At 39.1% G+C, this 24,894-nt stretch overlaps 2 protein-coding genes, 2 non-coding genes and 1 pseudogene across 6 annotated transcripts in view; 2 read left to right on the forward strand and 3 right to left on the reverse strand.

Annotated features, from left to right (window-relative positions):
- Window positions 1-258: 258 nt before the first annotated feature.
- On the forward strand, window positions 259-17,896 carry TIPIN (TIMELESS interacting protein). 2 transcript variants are annotated; one of them, XM_024735168.1, is made up of 8 exons: window positions 259-315; window positions 5,279-5,419; window positions 5,544-5,622; window positions 5,824-5,899; window positions 8,626-8,748; window positions 8,970-9,033; window positions 13,520-13,726; window positions 16,535-17,896. In XM_024735168.1, the coding sequence occupies exons 2-8, from the start codon at window positions 5,287-5,289 to the stop codon at window positions 16,723-16,725; spliced, it is 873 nt and encodes a 290-aa protein (XP_024590936.1). In that variant the 5' UTR covers window positions 259-315; window positions 5,279-5,286; the 3' UTR covers window positions 16,726-17,896. The 2 variants fall into 2 exon arrangements, with proteins under 2 accessions (XP_024590936.1, XP_024590935.1); XM_024735167.1 differs by having other exon boundaries at window positions 281-508.
- On the forward strand, window positions 9,549-9,684 carry LOC112393190 (small Cajal body-specific RNA 14). The gene has a single exon (XR_003001856.1).
- On the reverse strand, window positions 15,161-15,261 carry LOC112393194 (uncharacterized; annotated as a pseudogene).
- Window positions 17,897-18,050: 154 nt separating the features above from the next.
- The window catches only part of DIS3L (DIS3 like exosome 3'-5' exoribonuclease), a 34,099-nt gene continuing 27,255 nt past the window's right edge, over window positions 18,051-24,894 (reverse strand). Inside the window, exons 12-17 of one of the 2 annotated variants that reach the window (XM_024735165.1) lie at window positions 23,271-23,804; window positions 20,972-21,126; window positions 20,693-20,871; window positions 19,325-19,470; window positions 18,737-18,911; window positions 18,051-18,649 (exon numbers count right to left, since the gene is read on the reverse strand). In XM_024735165.1, the coding sequence (XP_024590933.1) occupies window positions 18,341-18,649; window positions 18,737-18,911; window positions 19,325-19,470; window positions 20,693-20,871; window positions 20,972-21,126; window positions 23,271-23,804 (1,498 nt within the window). In that variant the 3' untranslated portion in view covers window positions 18,051-18,340. The remainder of the gene's footprint in view (window positions 18,650-18,736; window positions 18,912-19,324; window positions 19,471-20,692; window positions 20,872-20,971; window positions 21,127-23,270; window positions 23,805-24,894) is intronic. The other variant, XM_024735166.1, reaches the window with a different exon arrangement.
- On the reverse strand, window positions 21,733-21,804 carry TRNAE-UUC (transfer RNA glutamic acid (anticodon UUC)). The gene has a single exon. It is a non-coding gene; the product is annotated as a tRNA-Glu (tRNA).

A 24,894-nucleotide genomic window follows, 5' to 3' on the forward strand; every position in this document is an offset into this window, starting at 1 on the left:
AAAACCTGAGATCTACTTCCAAAGTCTGAAGTGCATAGAGCATAACAAACACGAACATCACGCGGACTAGGAGACTAAACTCCTCCGAAGAATTCGGGAGGGCGGAAGCGGTAGGGAAAGCAGTGTGGGATGAGTCGGACGCCGGAAAGGTGGGGATAGACGTGGGTGGGCGGGACCTGGGGGAGGTGGGTCCGGTAGGCACCGCCCAGGCTTTTGGCGCCAAAAGCCAAGGACTCTTCTCGCGAGAGTTTCGCGAGATACACCGTTTCCCGGCCGCGCGGATCCCTGTGCTGTGGCTACTGCAGTCTGCTCGAGGTGAGAGCGGTTTGGCGGGAGAGTGAAGTTCCCGAGGGGAGAGCTGGCCGAGGGAGTCAGGCTGGGGAGCGGGGATGCCGGGAAGTCGCAAGGAGGGAGTGAGGAAGCCGGAGGACATGACTGAGACGGACCTGGGCTGATCGGGACTGGAGAGGAAGGAGGCCTGACCGGCTGCGACCTGTGCGGAGAGAAGGTTGGTGGGGACCAGGGCCGGCGCTTTTACTTCTTGTTTACGATTCGGGTCTGTCTCTCTCTAAACCAAGCCTTTTAGTGCAAGGTAACGTATGTCAGATACATCTTTATATCTCCAGTTTCTGTACCGGGGCTTCTAAACACTGGAGGCGTCCTGTGAATGTTGAATGAATGTGGTTGAAGTGAGAGGACAGACAGGGGAGTGAGGATGAAGGGAGGTCGGAGAAGAGGGATGGGATGGGAAGTTTTGTGGTTTTAGGGCTGGGTAGCAAGGAGGTCATTGAGTCAGTTTGGTAGGACTTCCTAGCGACAGGGACTTATGTTTTGGTGACTTAGGAAAAGTTGGGCATTGGACACCTAAGGGTCTGGGAACGAATTTGGGTATTAAATTTTTTTGTTACCTTCACTCTTCTGCGAGTCTGAGGACTAGAGAAGGAAGTGAAGAGACCTTAATAAATGTCTAAAAAGAGACTAGGCAACCATTGTCAAGAAGTTAAAGACAGAGCTATCTTCTTTTGCGGTACGTGGGCCTCTTACTGTTGTGGCCTCTCCCTTTGCGGAGCATAGGCTCCGGACGCGCAGGCTCAGCGGCCATGGCTCACGGGCCCAGCTGCTCTGCGGCATGTGGGATCCTCCCGGACCGGGGCACGAACCGGCATCCCCTGCATCGGCAGGCGGACTCTCAACCACTGCGCCACCAGGGAAGCCCAAGACAGAGCTATCTTATTCACTACAAATTTCCTGACAAGTCCTACCCCAGGCTTGGCTGGTTCCTTGCATTGCATCGTCACACTTAATATAGTGTGTGCCCTGTTATCTCATTCATCGCTCCCTGTTGGCTTCAAAGGTGTGAGCCCCATTTCTTCCCAGAAAGCTTAACTATTGATAGAGTGAGGCCAAAAAGTTCGTTCCTTTTTTCTGCAAGATGGCTCTAGTAGCGCTTCTTAGTTGTCTTTAACTTCATTTGAAACAATGAAATATCAACGTGCATTTAAAAAAACTTATCAAAATTGGTGAATTTTTGTGTAGCCATTTTAATATTGAAGATGGAAGACAAAAAGCAACACTTTTGGCATAATTATGCTTTGTTATTTCAAGAAAGGTAAAAATGACACTGAAACATAAAAAAAGATTTGTGCAGTGTGAGAAGGTGCTGTGACTGATCGAAGGTGTCAAAAGTGGTTTGTGAAGTTTTGTGCTGGAGATTTCTTGCTGGATGGTGCTCCACGGTCAGGTAGATCGGTGATCAAACTGAGACATTAATTGAGAACAATCAAAGTTATACCATGTGGGAGATAGACATACTCAAAATATCCAAATCAAACATTGAAAATCATTTGCACCAGCTTGGTTATGTGAATCGCTTTGATGTTTGGGTTCCACATAAGTTAAGCGAAAAACCTTCTTGACCATATTTCCGCACGCGATTCTCTATTTAAATGTAAAGAAAATGTTCCATTTTAAAACAAATTGTGATGGGCAATGAAAAGTGGGTACTGTACAATAATGTGGAATGGAGGAGATCATGGGGAAAGGGAAATGAACTACCACCAACCACACCAAAGGCTGGTCTTCATGCAAAGAAGGTGATGTTGTGTATATGGTGGGATTGGAAGGGAGTCCTCCATTATGAGCTCCTTCCGGAAAACCAAAGATTAATTCCAACAAGTACTGCTCCCAGTTGGACCAACTGAAAGCAGCACTTGACGAAGAGTCCAGAATTAGTGGAAAACGCATAATCTTCCATCAGGATACCACAAGACTGCATGTTTCTTTGATGACCAGGCAAAAACTGTTACAGCTTGGCTAGGAAGTTCTGATTCATCCACCATATTCACTGGACATTGAACCTTCGGATTTCCATTTATTTCAGTCTTTTACAAAATTCTCTTAATGGAAAAAATTTCAATTCCCTGGAAGACTGTAAAAGGCACCTGGAACAGTTCTTTGCTCAAAAGGTTAAAAAGTTTTGGGAAGATGGAATTGTGAAGTTACCTGAAAAATGGCAGAAGGTAGTGGAACAAAATGGTGAATACGTTGTTCAAAAAATTTCTTGGTAAAAATGAAAAATGTGTTTTTCATTTTTACTTAACCGAAGGAACTTCAATATGACCTTTAACTGCCTTTCCAATTTTGAAAACCTATGGTTGATATTTTGGTTTTTTTTTATGTACTTGTGGTCTTGGAAGTTTAGAATTGGAGAGACTTTGGAGATCCTCTAGCTCCAGTAGTTTTACAGTTTTGGGGAAGCTTTGGAATTCTTCATTCCTCCATTCAACAATTATTTCTGGGACTTCCCTGGTGGTCCAGTGTCTAAGACTCCGCACTCCCAATGTAGGTGGCCCAGGTTCGATCCCTGGTCAGGGAACTAGATCCCACATATTGCAACTAAGAGTTTGCATGCTGAAACTAAAGATCCCGCATGCCGCAACTAAAGACTCCATATGACGCAACGAAGGTCCCACACACAGCAACGAAGATCCCGAGTGCTGCAACTAAGACCTGGCACAGCCAAATAAATATTTAAAAAAAAAACCAAATTCTTTCTTTCTTTTATTAGTGGCCCATTGCAGTTATTAAATCCTGCTAGACAGGAATTACAAGTATCATTGCCATCAGAACTCTCCCTGTCCATAAACTCAGGAACTGAACAGATTCAGATAATTTTTTGAGATATCTTTCCTTCATGAACTCTCATGTTATCCCAAACTCAGGAATCTGATAGATTTGGGTAATGCATTACACTACCCATGACCTGAACTCACTAAAAATAATTCTCACCGTCTGAATTCAGGAAGCACATGGATTTGGATAGTGAGGATTCCTGGGCTACCTGCCCTGGCAGTGAAATGAGAAAGCTCAATTGGCCACCTCAGTTCTGCTCTCTGGGGCCACCCCCTTGTTCCCCTCCTCCAGGGTCCCAGCCTTGCCCTCCAGGAGCCCCTTCCCTGTGCATTTCCCTCTTGGCCACATTTGAAGTAGGCGTTAGGAGGTGTGCCCTCCTTTGGGGCTGCAGAACTGCTCAGGTTTTCTGCTAGTTCGAGTTGGGAGGACCAAGATCAACAGCTATTTCTTGAGCACTGGCTGTATATCACTTCTGGGGATACAGTAGAGGAGCACAGAGACCCACCTTGTCATTGCCCTTTTAGAGCTACAGTCTATGATGGGAGACAGACATTAATCAAATAATCACACAAATAGAACCTAATATTGGAACTGGGTGAGTGCTACAAAACTTGTACTTGACATTTTGAATGCTTGTCGTAGGAGGATTTAGTTTAGGAAAATTGGGGGAGACTTTTCTGAGGTGATGGTTGAGATCTGAAAGAGATTAGGAGTTATGGAAGAGCCTTCAAGATAGGAAACAGCTTTTGTAAAGGTCTAGTGGCCTGAGGGGTAGAAAGAAAAAGCATGGAGAATGGTGTGAAGTAAGTCTGGAGAAGTAGGAAAGTGCTAAACCCCGCAGGGCCTTGGAGTTTTATCATTATCCTAAGAGCAGTAGGAAGCCATTGAAGTATTTAAGCCTAACAGTAATGTGATCAGCTTGACATTTCCAAAGGTTCAGTTGAGCTGTAATATGGAGAATGGATTGAAAGGGCAAAATGGATAGGAGTAATGGTGTAATCCAAACAAGAAGTGTTAGGAAGTGGTTGTGGAAATAGGGAGAAATGGACGGACTTAAGGGTTAATCTGGAAGTAAAATGGACAGGGTATTTAGGATGGGGGAATGAAGTGTTAATGAAGTGTTGCAGGTTTCTGATATATAGCTGGATAGGTGTCATTCATTGAATTGGGAAAATTTAGAAGGTTGGTTTTATACATGATGAGTTATAGGTGCCTTTGAGAAATTTTAGAGCTGTAAAATGAGAAGTAGGGATTTAGAGCTCGGATTTGATGCTCAGGTGGAGATAAAAAATTAATGGGTCATCTATAAATTAAAGCCATGTGCATAACTGAGTGAAGAGGGCCTAAGATGAAGTCTTGGATACTAACTGACCAGGTTAGAGGAATATGAATCTGCAAAGAAGATCCAGGAGGAGTGTCCAGGAAGGGAGGAAAGCCAGTTGAGTACTGTATTTCAGGAGTCAACAAAAACACTTTTCCAGAAAAAGGAACTGATCAAAAGTGTCAGATGTTTCTGAGAGGTCAAGTAAGATGGTACCGTAAAGCATTCTTTCAAGTTACCAACTTAAGGATTATTTCCATTTCTTCAAAGGAGACCTTACTAGAAAACCAATATGTAAACAGTATTTTTATTTTTATCTTTGCTTTTTCGGTCCTCCTGCACAGCTTATGGCATATTAGTTCCTGGAGCAGGGATTGAACCCGGGCCCTCAGCAGTGAGAACACAGAGCCCTAACCACTGGACTACCAGGGAATTCCCAACAGTATTTTTAAAAAGCTTCTCTGGTTGAAGTGGGGGTGAGGTACTGTACCCTGCCAATTTCACACCCCTTTGGACCACAATTTGAAACCCTCTGAAAAGTTAAAATCATCATTTTATGATGGGGAGACTCAACAGTTGAGGTAAAATGATTTGCTCAAAATCATATTGTTATTTAGTGGTAGGGTCTACATTAGAACTCAGTTCTAATTTCTAACTTTGTTCTTTTTTCCATAACTGTTATCTTCTTCACTTCAGTTCACGATGTGTGAGTTTGAAATATGGTTTAACTGACTGAAACACGTGCATTTTGCTGCAAGTGGAACTTAACTGTGTAATAAGAAGACTACTTGGATGCATAAACATGTTTACTTTTTTCCCCCCTAGAGGAAAAGATGCTAGAACCACAGGAGAATGGCTTGATTGACCTACCAGATTATGAGCATATAGAAGATGAAACTTTACCTCCATTCCCACCTCCAGCCTCTCCAGAGAGAGAAGATGGTGAAGGAGCTGAACCTGAAGAAGGTCTGTATAGGGTTCCAAAGTGGTGTCCATGTTCAGCTATCCATCTAACAGCTTAGAAATGATACCTTTTATAAATGAGGCTTAAATTACTTAAGTAATATTAAATCTTGGTATATTTCACCAGAGTTAGGGAGAGGAGCACCTGTTCCTGTACCTCCAAAGAGAACAGTTAAAAGGAATATACCCAAGCTGAATGCTGAGAGGTACATTTACTATTTCCTTAAATATTTATACTTTTCTTTCCATCATTTTTTCCCTTTTATGTTACAGGCTTTTGGTTGGGATGATTTGGAGATCAGACATTTTTCTCAGTTCAGTAGTTAATATTTTTTTCTTCTTATGGTCTTGGTTTGGCCTTGATGTCTTTAGAAAACTTGAAATTTAAAACATATTTCTATTCACAGATTAATTTCAGAGAGAGGGCTTCCAGCATTAAGGCATGTGTTTGATAAGGCAAAATTCAAAGGTAAAGGTCATGAGGTAAGAAGTGTCTGATTTTTATTTTAGACCTTTGTTTTTTAAAATATCGATAAGACTGTGGGCCCATTATCATGTTCTTAGGAATCTTAGAATGTTTCACAGATATCATCATTCATCATCATATCTCTTTAGAAACTATGAGGTAGTAGAAAGGACACTATTTGAAGACATTTAGGAACTGCACAAATGTAAATCTCTGCACAAATGTACATTTAAAAATTCTCTTTGAATCGTGTAGCGTGTAGATACAGTTTTTTGCAGATGATACCTTTGTAGAGCTTTGCAGTTTATGAAATATTTTCAATTATATTCTTTCATTATCAACCTCTGGGGTAGGTGTTGGTCCCGTTACCTAGTGAAGGAAGCTGAGTTTTAGAGTTTTAAGCCTCCACTGCCAGTGGTTAAGGGCAGAGCCTCAACTTTCCATTTCACGGCCCAGCTAGAGTAACATTAACACAGCATGAGCATGATCTTGGTGTGGTATTCAGGATAGTTGGAAAGAGGGAAGCAGCTGGAGGCAGATAGCAATTCAGAGGCTATTTCACTACCAGCAGAATGAGGTGAAATAGCCTGGATAGGGTAATAGTAGAGGGATGAACAATATATAATACTTGGAGGTGATTGGGAGGTACAAAAGTAAAAATTAATCCCAAGATTTCAAACCTGGGAGGCTGAAAATTGTAGTACACTTGCTTAGTTTCGGTGGACAGGAAGGGAGAATATAAGTCTGTGTCCTCTTTTGCCACAAAACTAAACATAAATCAAGATATTTTAAAAGCATGCCCAGCTCGGTTAATTCATTGCTCTTATTGAAATTTTCAGGTAGTAGTGATGAATTGGTGCTTTGAATTTATGACCTCTTCATCATTTTCATAATAAGTACTTTAAAAGATAAATAAACTTATACGAAGGATAAATATTTTGTGTTCCTTCACTGGGTGAGGTTGGGCTCTGAGTTTGTCTAGTCTTCTGTACTTTGCCTTTGAAAATTCTACTATTTTCTAACGAAGTTGAATCCTCGATGCTTTTTTCTCCATGTATGACTTGGGACTTCACACTGTATTTAGGTATTTCTCTTCTCTGTCCCTTGGGTGTAATGTGATATTGTGAGGTGGCTGATCAGCTATCCCAACAACTGGAAAATGGTCATAGGTGATTGAACTTTTTTTTTTAATTTAAAAAAATTTTTATTTTATTATCTTTGACTGTATTGGGTCTTCATTGCTGCACATGAGCTTTCTCTAGTTGCGGTGAGCAGGGGCTACTCTTTGTTGCGGTGCATGGGCTTCTCATTGCAGTGGCTTCTCTTGTTGCGGAGCACAGGCTCTAGGCGTGTGGGCTTCAGTAGTTGTGGCTCACAGGCTCTAGAGTGCAGGCTCAGTAGTTATGGCGCACGGGCTTAGTTGCTCCGCAGCATGTGGGATCTTCCCGGACCAGGGAGCGAACCCGTGTCCCCTGCATTGGCAGGCAGATTCTTATCCACTGCGCTACCAGGGAAGCCCGATGATTGAACTTTTGAAAGAACTTTTATCTTTATCAGAATGAGAATGAAATGACATTATGTTCTCAGCATTACATATTGAGTTATTGGTAGAGTTGTTGTTTTAACCATTAGCTTCTTAGACAAGATCATATACCACCACAAACAAAAATTGCCAACATTTGAGGACTTGCTTTGTGTCAGGCACTTTACTTGTATTACTTAATCCTCCTAACAACCCAATGAGGTATGTATGTTCTCGTTTTATTCATGAAGAAAAAGGCACACAGAGGTAAAGTGATTTGTTCAAAGTCACACAGCTATTAAGTGGTAGAATTTAGATTTGAATCTATGCAGTCTGATCCAGAGCTTTTAACCAGTCTCCTATTTTAAAATACTATAAGAAAATAAAAAAATATTGCACAGTAAAATCAGGAACTTGGAACTTTTTTCATTTATTACTCCAGTTTATTAAACTTTGTTTTTCATTTGCATTAAAAAATTTTTAATGTTAAATTGAAATTTCAAATATAGAGAGGTATTGTGGTCTGAGAATGTTTACACTGTTCTTGCTAGTCTTTGGTACTTTGCCCTTGGGATTTCTGAATATATTTTCACAGAGCTGATTCTCAATGCTTTCTGTATATCGTTTAGAGACCTGTCAGTTTGTATAGTTATTTCTAAAAGCTATCTTGCCATATTTTATTGAAGTTTATTTTCAAGTATTTATAGGTCTGAAAAGACACATGTGATTATCTTTTAACTTTCATTAAGTTTTCATACTGGGTTTCTTTTTTCCTCTGATTTTTAAAAATCTATCCAGTGCTATTAGACTGCAGTCCTCTAAGCCCGCAGTCCCCAACCTTTTTGGCACCAGGGACTGGTTTCGTGGAAGACAGTTTTCCCCGGGGGACGAGGGGTGGTGAGGGGTGTGGGGGATGGGTCAGGTGGTAATGTGAGCGATGGGGAGCGGCAGATGAAGCTTCGCTCTCTTACTCGCCCATTGCTCACCTCCTGCTGTGCGGCCCAGTTCCTAACCCACCATGGACCAGTCCATGGCCGGGGGCTGGGGACACCTGCTCTAAGCCCTTGATAAATATTTTTCTTCTTAAAGTTTCTTCTAAAAGTTTATTAACCTTATAAAAGGACACGAGTGACTTTGATACTATTATTCAGTTCTGAAATCTGCTGACAAGGTCAGTTGTGAGAATGTCTTCTATTTAGCATTTTTATTTTTATGTTCCAGGCTGAGGACTTGAAGACACTAATCAGACACATGGAGCACTGGGCGCATAGGCTATTCCCTAAACTGCAATTTGAAGATTTTATTGACAGAGTTGAATATCTGGGAAATAAAAAGGAAGTTCAGGTAGGTGTTGAGATCATTATGAATATCATTCACAATGCTAAATTGTATAAGGATAGATTAGTGAGGCTAAGTAGCTCTTTGGGGGTCTTCATTTTCAGTCTTAGTAGAGAGAAGGAACTAATAGTAGCTATTTGAACAACTTTTTTTGAAACTAATAATAAAATCAATGACCATTTTCCCCCAAATCTAAGTGAAAATGTAAAAATGTTTTTTATTTTCAGACCTGTTTAAAACGAATTCGACTTGATCTCCCTATTTTACATGAAGATTTTGTTAGCAATAATGGTAAGAATATAGGTTTATCTACTTTATAATAATTTTGCTTTTAGAAATAGATCTAGTTGGGGTAGGCAGTGTTACAGGAATGGGTTCTTAGTCTATTTTGAGTATATAAAGTACAGTAAATAGGAATGAGTTAAGATGCCTTGGTACGTCTAGAATGTTGTGCATATTTGTTTCTTAAAGACATGGTGGTATGCCATTAAGAGATGTTGTAAAATATATTTAGCCACAGAACATGAGCTTTTGAGAACTCATAATGATGACCCATTGATCCTTTGTAGTGCTTGCTAATAAAAATATATGAGAAGATACAGTGTTCATATACATGTCCACCATTATAAAAAAGTGGCTCTGGGGCTTACCTGGTGGGAGAGGCCACAACAGTGAGAGGCCCGCGTACTGCAAAAAAAAAAAAAAAAAGTGGCTCTGAGGAATTAGGCAGAACAATTTGATGATGAAATAGGTCACATCTCACACAAGAGTACAGATCTTGTATATAGGACTTTAATTAGACCTATGTGACTGTTCCTGGTATTGATTGCATTTGTTAGTTGTACAATGCAACCATAGGCAGTCACACACATCAAAACATATGGTTCCTGCCGACAGAGTCTGTATAGTTGTCAGATTTTCTGTGCGATGGCTCCATACATGTTTGTTTTTTGTTTTTAAAAAATTTAATAGATGTAGCAGAAAATACAGGCTCTATATAGAATCCCCCCAAATTATTTATAAACTGCTTTTAAAAGTGTGAAGGATTGTGATTTAAATAATCCAAGATTTAATTACTTGGTAAGGTATGGTACGAATTGATGGCATGGGATTTGATAGATGGAAAGGAATTAGTTATTAGAGTCTAAATCTCACAGCGTATACTACTGGGTCAGTTAGCTTATTCCTCAAACTTTTTTTTTTTTTTTTTTGCGGTACGCGGGCCTCTCACTGTTGTGGCCTCTCCCGTTGCGGAGCACAGGCTCCGCACGCGTAGGCTCAGCGGCCATGGCTCAGCGGCCCAGCCGCTCTGCGGCATGTGGGATCTTCCCGGACCAGGGCACGAACCCATGTCCCCTGCATCGGCAGGGGGGCTCTCCACCACTGCGCCACCAGGGAAGCCCTCATCGAACTTTTTGAGCTGCGTACTATGTGCTAAAGGTTCAGGGATAAAGGTGAATGCAGTCAGACCCCTTGCTTCATGGGCTAACATACCGTGAACTAGTAACATGCCAGTAGTCTGCAAGGTGCTGTAATTGGAGATGAACAGGGGACAGCATACGGGGCAAAGGAGAACACAGTTACTTTTACCTAGGGGAGAGGAAAGCTTGGTAGGAGAGGGGAAAGCTTTACAGAGGAGGTATCACAAGTACTTTAAATGATAAGCAGTAGAAGTTAGGCAGAGGTGATTTTGGATAGAGGCAGCCACTTATGCAGAGGCATAAATGAACATGGCACCATTCATGGAATTATAGGCAAGTTGCGGTATTGGGTACATAGAGGAGGCCTGTATCAGAGAGCCTTGTTAGTTGTTGAATCTGTTTTCTTTGTATTCTAAGAGAATAGTCTCCAGACTTTTGCATGAGGCACTACAACAGTAAAAATGTTTTGAACATTTTATTTTTCTAATACATGTACTGCTGTACTGATATGATATATAATGTACATTTTGATCTTAACATTGCAGTTTTAAAGTAAGAACAATATGATTGAATATTCTACTGAATAATATTTACCAAAAATTTTGGGCTAATACTTTTTGATCAGTGGTTTGAAGGTTTGGTTGTAGATTCAGTTTTTTCTCCCAAATCTTGGTTTTAACCTTTCTAAGATGAGTAAACCCAAATGGAAGTAGAGCATCATTAACTGCACTTAGTAAATCTTGGTATTCATCTTTCAGTCTCATTACCAGTGCAAGGACTTTTGTTGACATTTACTAGCAAATTTTCATCTGCCCCTTTTCAATCGTTTTACTGAAAATTAGTTTTTGTATTTTTAGCATGTGTCGTCATGTCATTCCTCTGCTCAGAGCCCTGTAGTAGTTCCTTATTTCAATCAAAGTAAAAGCCACAGTCTTTATATTGTCCTACTTGGCCCTAGAGAATCTTGTTTTTGTGTCCTTAACCCATTCTTCTTGCCTCCCTGACGGTATCTTTACTATTCCGTTGCTTCAGCCACACTTGCATCCTAGCTGTTCCTTGAGCCTTCCAGGCATATTTCTATCTTAAGGCTTTTGCACTCTGCCTTGAACACTGTCCTTTCCCTTCCTCCTGCCCCTAAATCTGCATGGTTAACTCTCTCACCCGTGTCAAACTGTTTTCAAATGTCAGTTCAGTGAAGTCTCCCCTACCACACTGTTAAAATTGGACCCTCAGCCCCATTCCTGATTTCACTATGCTTTTTTTAAATAGCTCTTATTTCCCTTTAATTATTATGTAGTTTATCTGTTAGTTTATATGTACCAGAGTGATGGCATCCTGTAGCACATTGAATATTTTTGGCTTTAGCTTCTTTGCCACAATAGCTTGCCTATGAATGTGGCAGTGAATGAATTTCATGTGTGGTTCTAATTTTTTTTAATGCCACCTTTATCCTAGTCAAAAGTGGTTATATTCACATGGATTTTCTGTTAAGACATTGTTTGTACTAAAGAGGTCATTTACTGTTGAAGAGATCTTTCCTTTCATGGCTCACAGAAAAGTATTGAATAGTTTTTTATGTATTTCATTACTATTAATTCAGAATCCTATAAGCCCTATAAGGTGAAGCATATTAGAAATCCTGTCTATTGCATAGTTGGTTCTAATACTTGTTTCTTAACTTTTCCAGCAATGTTTTCTAAATGTACTCCATCAATATTTCCTGACAAAGGAATGTATTTTAGTTTCTTGACACATTTTTTTCCATATCAGGAAGGAAAAGTATATGGCTTTCTGTCTTTCACTATTAAGGAAGAAACCTCAAAAGGGGCTTAGATTGTAAAATGCTGGATTAAATACATGATTTTTAAACCTCACTGGTTTGTCTTTATGTTTTAAATGTTTTGCTAGTTGTGATGGTTTTTACTGGCATTAGCTAATACCTCACTGTACAATATGTGCATAGGACAAGGAGAGTAATTGTAAGCTCATTTCAAATGGTGGTCTTGGTGATAATGAAGTTTTTTTTACCTACTTGTCAGATCTGATGAGGTTATTTATTATTTTTTTAACACCATAATGTGAATGATACAGAGAGAAGGTTATTTTTGTTATTTTTGTTATTTTGCAGAAATCTTTTAAAGCTACCACTTGTGCATTTTGTTAGGGTTGTTTTGGTTAAAATAGATAGTATGTCAGGTTGCTTAACTGGGTAGTCAGAATTAGCTATATATCATAGTATGCTGAAATTAAAAAATGAGTGAAGACCCAATTCCACCCTTCCGCAGTATGAGCTTGCTGTCTTGAAGGTAGCTTACAGACCAGATGATTAGCTGTCATATGGATAAGTGATAGTTTGTTACTGCCAGTTCTTTTAAATATAAGTTAGTAAAAGTTAATTTTTCGTAATTCTTAAATGAAATATAAATGGAAGATCTAGTATTTACTTTTCATACCCTGTGGATCATTTTAGGAACATCCTACTTTGAGATAACTGGTGTACAGGGCTTTAAGAATTTATTAAGACTAATCATGTAGAGAGCACTGAATTTTTTAAAAAGTTAACTTGGAAATATGTCCACAGATCTCTAAATTTCTTCCCCTTTTTCACTGTGTCTCAGTTTTACCATACACAAAAAATAGCCTATATAAAATCATTACTGTGTATCATACAGACAATATGGCAAGCTACTAAAATGTTTTTAATATAAAACAAGGATAGGGCTTCCCTGGTGGTGCAGTGGTTAAGAATCCGCCTGCCAATGCAAGGGACACGGGTTTGAGCCCTGGTCCGGGAAGATCCCACATGCTGCGGAGCAACTAAGCCCGTGCTCCACAACTACTGAGCTTGTGCTCTAGAGCCTGCAAGCCACAACTACTGAAGCCTGCGCACCTAGAGCCTGTGCTCCACAAAAGAGAAACCACCGCAGTGAGAAACCCGCACACCGCAAGGAAGAGTAGCCCCTACTCACCGCAACTAGAGAAAAAGCCTGCACACAGCAACAAAGACCCAGCGCAGCCAAAAATAAATAAATTAATTAAAAGAAAAACACAACAAGGATATACTTTGGATTCTTTAAGTTCTTTTATTAGCAACTAAGAACTTTTGCTTTCTGTTCATGCATGTTTTTGAACTAGTATTCCATTTGACTTAAAATGCCTCTTTAAAGTGATTAATAAATATTCCTTCTACTTGTTTGAATCAAGCATGTATTTGTAACATTCTCATACCTCACAAATTGTTTCTTCAGGTCTGGCACCTTGTTGCTTTAAACTGGTTTTCAGTTAATAGCTGCATAAGCTCTTTTTCTAACTAATTTAACACTACAGATGTACTAATTTTTTCTTTTCTACTGCAGATGAAGTAGGGGAAAATAATGGCCATGGTGTAACTGCTACCGAGTTAGATCCCTTTCTGACAAACTCATCTGGAAGTGCAGAGTTTGCTTCTGAGTCGAGTAGAAGCCTAACAGAAGAACAACAACAAAGAATTGAGAGAAATAAACAACTGGCCTTGGAAAGAAGACAGGCAAAGCTACTGAGTAATAGTCAGTCCCTAGGAAATGGTAAATTTTATGCTGGATTTTATGTGCTATCATTAATATATCAAGGGCATGTTAGAAATTTTAACCTCTTTACTCTTCCCCAAAATAAAATACCTCTAGGAATAGACAAATGTGATATAGTATATTAAGCTTATGTATATTTGAGAGAGAGCAGGCTCGAGAGCTAGCTGGAATCCTCAAAGAATACATGCGTCCAGGACAGTTTTCTGGGTAGCTGAGTGTCTCTTAAAAAATTGTTTTAATCATTTAAAATTGATTCTGGATCTTTCGAAAACATATTCTTCCCTGACTCCTTAAAACATGTGACATACAATTTTATCGTTATGATAATTAAAACATTACTGTGGTACTTTACTAAACATATAAAATTCTTTGTACCCATTGAGGACTTTAGAGCCATTTGCTGTGACATGAATAGGTCCAAAAATGCTTTTTATTGCAGCGTTTCACTTCTGTTGTGAGCCGTCATGTTTGATTTCTTGTTGATTCCCTTGTCTCTTTTAAAACTGCCTTAAAATTTGATGTTTTTTAAACAGACTGTGGGTTTGGAAACTAGACAAGTTTGTTAAAACTATATTTAAAAATAATTGCAAATTGGTTTTGAATGAAGCATGCACAGTCGCATTTATCTTTGTCAATTTCCAATCCAGTTTTTTCCTTTTGAAATGGGAAAATAGGAATTACAGTAAGTAGTGAAGATTACATGTTGTAAAACAAGTTTCACCCAAAATAATGAAATTCTCAAGTGAAAATTATTCAGTGGTATTATTATGATTTTTTTTCCAGTTAGAATGATTTTTTTTTTAACATCTTTTTTTTTTTTTTTTTTTTTTTTAACATCTTTATTGGAGTATAATCGCTTTACAGTGTTGTGTTCGTTTCTGGTGTTTAACACAGTGAATCAGCTAAACATATACATATATTCCCATATCTCCTCCCTCTTGTGTCTCCCTATCCCACCCCTCTGGGTGGTCACAAAGCACCGAGCTGATCTCCTTGTGCTACGTGGCTGCTTCCCACTAGCTATCTGTTTTACAATTGATAGTGTATATATGTCAATGCCACTCTCTCACTTCGTCCCAGCTTACCCTTCCACCTCCCCATGTCCTCAAGTCTATTCTCTACGTCTGCATCTTTATTCCTGTCCTGTCCCTATGTTCATCAGAACCATTTTTTTTTTAAGATTCTATATAAATGTGTTAGCGTTATGGTATTTTTCTCTTCCTGACTTACTTCACTTTGTATGAGACTCTAGGTCCATCCACCTCACTACAAATAACTCAATTTCATTTCTTTTTATGGCTGAGTAATATTCCATTGTATATATGTGCCACATCTTCTTTATCCATTCATCTGTTGATGGACACTTAGGTTGCTTCCATGTCCTGGCTGTTGTAAATAGTGCTGCAATGAACATTGTGGTACATGACTCTTAAAAATATGGAATGCTTCACGAATTTGTGTGTCATACTTGCACAGTGGCCATGCTAATCTTCTCTATCATTCCAATTTTAGTATATGTGCTGCTGAAGCAAGGACTAATTTTTTTTTTTTAAGTTTCAAAAAATTTTTAATTATTTATTTTTGTTTGGCTGCATTGGGTCTTTGTTGCTGCACGTGGGCTTTCTCTAGTTGGAGCAAGCAGGGGCTACTCTTCATTGCAGCGCGCAGGCTTCTCATTGCAGTGGCTTCTCTTGTTGCGGAGCATGGGCTCTAGGCGCATGGGCTTCAGTAGTTGCAGCACGTGGGCTCAGTAGTTGCGGCATGTGGGCCCTAGAGCGTGGGCTTCTGTAGTTGAGGCTCGTGGTCTCTAGAGCACAGGCTCAGTAGTTGTGGTGCATGGGCTTAGTTGCTTTGTGCCATGTGGGATCTTCCCGGACCAGGGATCGAACCTGTGTCTCCTATATTGGCAGGAGGATTCTTAACCACTGTGCCACCAGGGAAGTCCAGGATGAATTTAACTTTTAACTTAACAAATGGATGTTTTGTACTACCTTGTGAAAAATTTAATGAAGATACAACTATTGTTGATGACAGTTCTTCCTTGCTGTCATTATCAAAGTTTACGTGGCAATAAGCATTTTAAGGCTCATCTTCTATTTATAATATATGACTTTAAGGGACTTCCCTGGTGGTGTAGTGGATAAGAATCCGCCTGCCAGTGCAGGGGACATGGGTTCAATCTCTGGTCCAGGAAGATCCCACATGCCATGGAGCAACTAAGCCTGTGTGCCACACCACTGAGCCTGTGTTCTAGAGCCCATGAGCCACAACTACTGAGTTCTTGTGCCACAGCTACTGAAGCGCATGCGCCCTAGAGCCCATGCTCCGCAACAAGAGAGACCACCGCAATGAGAAGCCCACGCACCGCAACTAGAGAAAGCCCGTGCACAGCAACAAAGACCCAACGCAGCCAAAAAAAATAAAAATTAAACAAACGATATTTATAATATATGACTTTAAAATTTTTCACTAGAAATGAGTATCTTAAATGTTCTTTACTGTAGATCACTTTGACATACATCTCATAAGAACATTTGATTTTTAAAAACTTCTATCTAGTAGTTGTGATTTTTAAAATGAGAACAGTTGCATTTGACTGATTCAAAAGTCTGAGTTCAAGACTTGCATTTTGAATGGATTTTATACATGTATAAAAATGGCTTTATTTGGAAGAAAGTTATCATAATTAACATTAACTAAAGTGATCGTAGATTTCATCTCTACTGATTTAAACATGTGAAGAAGTTTGTATTAGGTAAGATTGGATCAGGTGCTTGTAATGAATAATAATGATTTCTCTTGCAGACTTGTTAATGAACACACCCAGTACACAGACACCTGAAGAGGGTAGTACAGGTGAGGAGCAAAAGGAGGAAGAATCAAATGGATTTAACAAAGACCTTCTAGACAATCCACATAGTGATGCTGCTGCCAATACTGTAAGTGAAGGGGAGGAATTAAAAATAGAGAAAATGCAACTGGACCAGTCCTTTTAAAATACATAATAGTAAGTTAAGGCTTCATCTAGAAATGTTACTGAGGTTGGATAGGCCTCAAATGAGAAAATCTATTAACTTGCTATCTTCCAAATTTGAGATGACTATGCATTTTGCCTACTTTGAGTGAAAATCCTTATATAGTGAAACTTTTATAGATTCCTGTTTAAAATCTGGTATTATCTATACTTGTTTCTTATTCACTTTCGTTGTCTATTTATTCTCCTTAGTGTTTATTTTTATATGGGTATGACCTTGTAAAAATGATTGGTAGTTAAGAAGTAGCTTCAACTGTTAGTGTGCCATTGAATGCCCTGTTTTTACTAAATTGGGTGGTGTTTTAAGATGTAAATATGTAATAAATGCTAATGTTCTTTTTTTTTAAAAATAAGCTCACAAACTATCCCTAGAGGCTTTATAAAAGTTTCTCATTGCTATTTAGTTCTACACTTTACACTTTTGGTAAAATGTTTACAGTTGTTATATGTGTTTACATGTCTTTTGAGGAGTCACTTTAATACTTAAAGGGTCACGTGAAAAGCTGATACATTGCTTGGCCTGCATAGGTGCTGGGGAAGTTCACATGCTCCTTGGTACCTTACTGACTAGTTAGTTGGAGAGAAACTTGCAAAGTATAATGGGGAACACAGAGCACGTAGGGAGGATTCAGTGGAGATGCCAAGGATTGGGAAGAACATGTACAATAATACAGAAATGAAAATCTAAGAAATGAGAGCTTTGGGAATGGTGAATATGAGGCTGAAGTGTTAGGGCCACGTGGTGGGAGGACCTAATTGGAGTTTTTCCTGCCTGAGTTTATCACCTTGGTGGAAGGGTAGCTGCAGATAGAAAGTACCACGTTGAGAATCAAGTTTAGAGGTTGGTCTGGTTCTTGGCAGGAGATTCCCATGGGGGAGAGGGAAAGGCAAAGCTAGTTTTTACAAACTAGGACATGGGAAGGTTGCTTTTTTGGGGGAAGACTGGCAGAGTGATGGTGCTAAGTAACAAGTCTCCAGCAAGGGCAAGTCTAATGCAACTCATCATCCAAGGAGAGGGTGGGAATGGAGGTTTGAGAGAACAGACCTTACCCTGTGCGCCCCACCCGGCTCCCTAAGCCCTATCCCCAATTGGTGCTGGGGACAGCAGGGGTGACTGAGTCAAATACGAAATAGGGAGTTTTAAAGTGGATACGTGGACAGGACGGAGCTTATTATCTGAAGGTGACTGAAAAGTTAACCTGGCAGATGTCAGAGGGGCCTATGACCCAAATGTAGCAATTACTGTAAAAATTAATACTATAAAAGAATGGATTTGAGACAAGCTAACCAAAAGTCAATTCTGGGTTTATTAACAAGACCAGCAACATGATTTGCAGAGCCAGGATTCAGTATCTACTTATCTCTGAAAAACCACTTTCCATAGTGACCTAACTGTACTTTATTTCATGCAACTTAAATTAACGATAAGAAAACATTTCACAAATATCTGAAATATCTACCCAGTCCCACTCAGGGATTGCGTGACATTGGGTGATGCAGAAAATTATATCCTAATGTTTAAAAGAAGGTAAAATATTCACGTAAGACAAAGGTCTTTTAATGAAGTAAGAAGAGTTTCATATTCCATAACTGTTGGAAACATCCAGGAGAGCTAGGTCTCTTATTTCCTCTAGAAGTGTGTACAGGCTTCTTCCCTTTGTCTGGCAATATTTTTGATAATCTTTCTCGATGACATTTACTTTGACTTCTTGAGCAAGTTGAGCTTCCTCCATTGATCTAGTTACTTCTTTCACTAAATCACTCTTTAGCAAGAGGGAACTCTGCTGAAAAAGTTCTGTATCTGGCATCGTGTATGGTTTGTTGCTTATTATTTCAAGCCTTATTGTATCAGAATGGCAACGTGAGGCCTGTACAGATATTCTCACCTGTCATAGAGGAGAAAATGCATATTACTAAATCACAGTCTTTGTTCTTTGCAGTGAAAGCAATACTTAACATAAATACAGACTTACTGTTACGTGGTCAAACAAATGGAACGTAACAGATTCCCCTCCTGTCGTGGTAGAGGTGATTTTGTTTTGAAATCGTTGAAGGGATCCTGGTTTCCATTCAGAATGGCCATCTGGGCTGCATGAGATCACCAAACCATCTTTATTTTTTAGATAAGCAGCACCTTTAATCCCAAACCTGAATCGTTGTCAGAATAAAAATCCAGAGATAATATATTCTTAGTATGCAGATTTTGTATACTTATCTAGAATGCTAGTTTTTCTTACAGATTAAAAACAACTTTTCCAAAAAAAAAAGAACTTTTCATCTGATTTACCTCCAAATATCTATTTCATTGAGCAGATGGAAACAAAATGTTTTGCTAAATAACAAAGTAAAACTCTAAGACTGATACAGATGTACTAGATTCTAATATCCATTTATACTTACATAATGAATTATGTATTACATTATGTACATATGATAACTACAAAACAGTTGCTAAAATAAATGCTTTAATAAATTACATCTAATGTACCATTTATATACCATATCTATACTTTAAGGTTAACCATGATTTCTTAATAACTATTGTGTTAGAAATAACATACCTTGGTATAAACACAAGCACACCGTTTGTCCTAATTGAATATATAACCCCATCAGCTATGCAACGCTCCTCAGTTTCTGGGTCTTTGTCTTTAAAATACATGCACTGGAAGAGCTCTGTAGACTGCTTCTGAGAATGCTGTGCTGCCTAAGAAGAAGCACAACCCCAAAGCGTGATGGTGGACTTCCCTGACACCCCACAAGAAACATGGGATTCATATTCCCACAGAAACAATGACTTTTAAAAAAGGCTAGGTTCTAGAAAACTATTAATACAAACATTCTTCTCTATTATGAGTTAAGTCAAATTTGAGGGACCCTTTATCATTCCCTCAAAAATGTCTTAGAAAATCCTTTTAAGAAAACAACTTGTTATTTAAAAACTGTCTATAGTTCATACAGGAAGAGGAAAAGTATCCAGGTCTATGTCTTACCTTTATTTTCAAGTCTGTCCTACCCAAATCCTGCTGGTAGAAGTGCAAATTAGAACTACTATTCTGAAGGGCAATTTAGTAATAGGTATGAAAGTTTTATTTGTGCAGCCCCTTTGACTCAGCAATTCATTATTACCAGGAATTTATCCAGGCAAAATGTGAGAAGTCTGTAAAAGTGTATACACAAGGATGGTTGTAAACTAGATTGCCTGGAACAGTGCTGCCTAACAGAACTTTCTGCAGTGGTGGAAACGTTCTGTATCTGTGTTGTCCCATAGGTAGCCACAAGCCACACGTGTCTGTTGGGCTAGTGTGGCTAGTGACTGAGGAACTGAAATTTTAATTTAAACCAACCTGACTAGTGGCTATAATGTTGCACAGTATCAAACTAGAACCCTGGATACAGAAAATAATATTAAACATTTAGGCAGCTTCCAATCTTATGTATCACCAAATGGTCTAGTTCCAAGCTGTACAACATTATGGCCACTAGCAACAATATAAAATAGAATACAAAGCAGTTTCTAAAACAATGATGTAACTATATTGACATGGTATGCTATCAATAACATGTTAAGTGAAAAAAGGCAGATTTCAAACAGCAGGTATGATTGGATAATTTTATAAATAAAAAGAAGTGTCTAGGATTGTTATTATCTTTGGGTAGTAAGATAATAATCTTTCACATTTCTACATTTTGGGAAAAACAGCTAACCCATGGTAAATCTCATAAATTCACATTAAGTCACTTCAGAACATTTGTAAATGTCTTGAGAGCTACTCAACAAACTTTATGATGTTTCATGTTATTTCGTTGGTTGGAATAATTCTAGAGTTTAATTTGCTAGAATATACGGTACTTCATTCCACTATACAATAAAGCTTTTCTGTTAGCAAAAGAGATGACGGGTAAGAGAATTAAAAATTCCCTCTTACTCGGTTTCTGTTGTTGATATGTTTGCATAATTCCTCCAGATCTTTGTTGCTGAACAAATTTTCCTTAATTTCCATTTTCTTATCTTTTGAAATGGCTGCCATTAACAGTCGGTGTACTATAATATCTGAGTATCTTCTTATCGGAGAGGTAAAGTGAGTATATTTATCTAATGCTAGACCTTCAAAAATAAACCAAAAAATCAAAATAAACAAAAAAACATACTTTTTAAACAACTTGCTCAAGGTTATAGGCACACAGAGTAAAATTTTATCATTCACCATAGTGATGGAACTCTTCCTCGGCACATGATCCAGTGGAGAAATACAGTGCGTTAGACATGGCTTGTGTAGCCATTGATCGAAGCAACCAGTTGACAATGGGATCGTTGGGGTCATTTGCATTATCCAGAGAATCAGCCAGTGCTTTATTGGACCTGACAAAAAAATGTAAAAACTTTTATTTAGTCCCCAGCAATAATTTACAAGTCAACACTCTGAGGGGAACCCTTCACTCACCATCTGAATACGTTCATCTGCTAGTAGTTAAATTTATTTTGGACACATTTCAGAAGCAACTTTTTTCAACTATAGAAATCTAGTTTGCCGGGCTTCCCTGGTGGTGCAGTGGTTAAGAATCTGCCTGCCAATGCAGGAGACACGGGTTCGAGCCCTGGTCGGGGAGGATCCCACATGACACGGAACAACTAAGCCCGTGTGCCACAGATACTGAGCCTGCGCTCTAGAGTCCACAGGCCACAACTACTGAGCCCGTGTGCCACAACTACTGAAGCCTGCACGCCTAGAGCCCGTGCTCCACAACAAGAGAAGCCACCGCAATGAGAAGCCTGCGCACGGCAACGAAGAGTAGCCCCTGCTCGCCACAACCAGAGAAAAGCCTGTGCAGCAACGAAGACCCAACGCAGCCAAAAGAAAAAAAAAGAAATCTAGTTTGCTTTTGAGGTTTAAACAAAGCGTGTCAGAATTCAAATACATTTCTTTTCTTTTTTGTGTGCCATGCTGCGTGGCTTGCAGGATCTTAGTTCCCTGACCAGGGATCGAACCTCGGCCATGGCAGTGAAAGCGCCAAGTCCTAACCACTGGACCACCAGGGAATTCCCTCAAATACGTTTCTTAAGTACTGAAGAGTAATGTGCTGAACTTATGAGATGAAGTTATTCTCAGCACATAATGGGTGGCCAGGTACTTGGCTGAATTAAATTCCTAACACCCTTAACCTTAAACATCCTGTACAGGTCAAAGAATGGATTTTTCCTTTTTTTAAATCAAGAATTATTGAGCCAGGGACTCCCCTGGTGGTCCAGTGGTTAAGACTCCATGCTTTGATCCCTGGTCGGGGAACTAAGATCCTGCATGCCAGGCAGTGCAGCCAAAAAAAAAATTATTGAGCCAGAGAGAGTTAAAAAACAAAACAGAACTAAACCTGAAGTACACAACTAAAAGAAACCCAGAAAAAGAAAACCTTTTTCTTTTTTTAAAGAGGGCGAGAGGAAGTATCTATTTACTTACTTTTAAGTAGTTTTTTAAAACCCAGGAAATATAGAGCTATATTAACAATTTAATAATATAGTATATAATTCAGTTCTGTACCATAGCCTGCCAAGAGAAATAGGGAAGGAGAATGGCGGATGATGAAAGGAGAAGCAATGTGACAGAGTGGGCACTAATGTGAGCTTTCAAGTCTGACAGACATGGATTCCCATCCTGGCTCTGCCCTAACTAGCTGCTAAATTATTGGCAAATTAACCTCTCCAGACTTAATTTCCCTATCTGTAAAATATAAATGAATGATCCAAGCTAACACCTGAAAGCCCTTAGCATGTGTGTCTGGCACGCACTCAGAGCTCAACCACGGACTAAACCAGTTAAGAGATACTATCGCCTAAAGAGAGAGGCAAAAAAATCCATTTTCATAAATGAATAAAAGATATATTAATTAGCACCTGTTACTGACAACAAAATATTGAAAAAAGAATCCCCTTTATACATCATTTTTAACGGAAAATATTTTATCCTGGAGGTGGGGAGTAAAAACGTCTCATTCTACAGAGGGATGGTATAAATTTACCATCGGTGTGGTGTCTTACGATACTGGCACAGAGATAGGCTGCATTTTTTTTTATTGAAATAGAGGATTAAGTCTTCGCATTTGCCTAAGGGGCAGATGAAATTAAATCAAGGATAACAGGTTCCTTACTTTTATATTACAAACTGTAGTGGGTCAAAATTACGCCTAAATAAACTTGTTTTAATTTGAAGTCTCTAGGGAATTCCCTGGCAGTCCAGTGGTTAGGACTCTGAGCTTCCACTGCAGGGGGGGCATGGGTTCTACCCCTTGTTGGGGACCAAAGGTCCCACAAGCCACGTGATGTGGCAAAATAAAAAAAAAAAAAAAAAAAAAAATTGAAGCCTCTATACCTACATTGTAGTAAATGAAGAAAGCCAAGAAGTTTTCTATTTTTGGTCAAAGATGTGGCTGTCACATTTTAAGAACTACTGTAAGATCAATAAGTGCATAGCGTCCCCTTCCAGTTCCCTGCCCCCTCAAAAGAGGAATTACCGTGTATCTATGAAGAAGCCCTTTGCTTTAGCACACTCTCGGAGTTCAGAAAAAAACTCCTGGTGTGGAGGAGGGTGCCGGCGCAGCAAGGCCTGGCGAGGGAAGCTCTCGTAGATCTTCTTGGCTACCCAGTGGTTGGCCAGGATCATGCATTCAGCCACCGTCTCATGGACTTCCAGGGGCTGCTTGGGGATGAGGTCGTGAATGTTCTTCTTCTCATCGAGCTGGATGCGAACCTCTACCCCTTCCAGCCCCAGGGCTCCGCATTGGTCTCGTTTGGCTCGGATGTGGCGGGCTATGTCCGTCAACTTTCCGATTGCCCACAGTAACTCCTCTAGCTTGGCTTGTCGGCTCTTCTCATCCATGACCCTGAATTCTGGAATATCATCAACAATGTCGACGTTTCCGTCCAGTAATTCTTGGGCTGCTTCATAAAATAATTTGTATGCTGATCGAATAATGGTTCTGCCGTACCATACTTTCTTAATTTCATAGGAGGTTTTATCCAATTCCCACATGATGCTTACAGCATACCTACAAAACCAGTCACACTCACATCATTATTTAATTCTTGCATTTTTGAAATAAACAGAACTAGACCCTAAATGTAATGAAAAAAAAAAGACATTGCTACAGGGCTCTGGTCTGATGTTTCAATCCAACACTCCACTGCTAAATCAAAAGATACGTAAAATTAAAACAAGGTTAGATTAGGTTCTGGGGAACTCTGAGCAAATCTGAAATAAGTTCACATGGAATGTTACAAACCTGACTTTACGGTTCTCCATTTTCCTTAGAACAGCATAGCACTGATAGAGTTAAGTCTACTGGGCTCGCTAGCAAAGAAGAGCAAAGTCTTTCGAATGCTACAGGATGACACTGAACTAGGATATCAGCCTTGATGGTAGGTTCATTAGCAAAAAGTTCACTTAGTAAAGAATCACTTTACCACCAAATCACTCTAATATTTGCAACTCACATAAAAAACACTGGGCTAACTTCTTAATGTATAAAGAGCTCTGAGATATCAATTACTAATAGATCAAGAAAGCAAAAGAAAAAGGGGCAAGAAACATGAAATAGTTCACAGAAAAGGATATACAAATGACTGTTAGGCATACAAAAAATGTTTGACTTTACTCATAGTAGAAAACTGCAAATCAAAACCACTCTAAGATACCATTTTTATTTTTCAAATTGGCAAAGACACAAAAAAACACAACATATTGTGCTGGCAAGGCTGTGGGGAAACTAGCATTCTCATACATTGATGGAGAGAATATAATTGGTATAACCTCTGTGGAAGGCGATTTGGTTATTATCTATTTAAACACAAATGCATATACCCGTTGACACAGAAATTCCACTTCTAGGACTTTATCTTCCAGAGATACTGTACTTTTAAAAATGTGAAATGAGTTATATTCCAAGTAATTCAGTACAGTTTTGTTTATAATAGCAAAAGTTTGAAAACAATCTAAATTTCCACAGATAACTGTTATTAATATGGAATGATTTCCATATTAATGATCTCCAAGATACATTGTTAATTAAAAAAAAAAGCAAGGTCTGAACAGTATATATATATATATATATATATATATATATATATACACACACACAC

This window comes from Neophocaena asiaeorientalis, unplaced genomic scaffold (assembly GCF_003031525.2).
Source record: "Neophocaena asiaeorientalis asiaeorientalis breed wild unplaced genomic scaffold, Neophocaena_asiaeorientalis_V1.1 scaffold264, whole genome shotgun sequence".
Lineage (NCBI taxonomy): Eukaryota > Metazoa > Chordata > Mammalia > Artiodactyla > Phocoenidae > Neophocaena > Neophocaena asiaeorientalis.

Bases quoted from the DNA above. Each gene is read 5' to 3' on its own strand.
- TIPIN (XM_024735168.1), top strand. From the start codon at position 5,287: ATGCTAGAACCACAGGAGAATGGCTTGATTGACCTACCAGATTATGAG. The intron at 5,420-5,543 runs GTCTGTATAGGG...ATATTTCACCAG, and splicing joins AGGAGCTGAACCTGAAGAAG to AGTTAGGGAGAGGAGCACCT. The intron at 13,727-16,534 runs GTAAATTTTATG...TTTCTCTTGCAG, and splicing joins TAGTCAGTCCCTAGGAAATG to ACTTGTTAATGAACACACCC.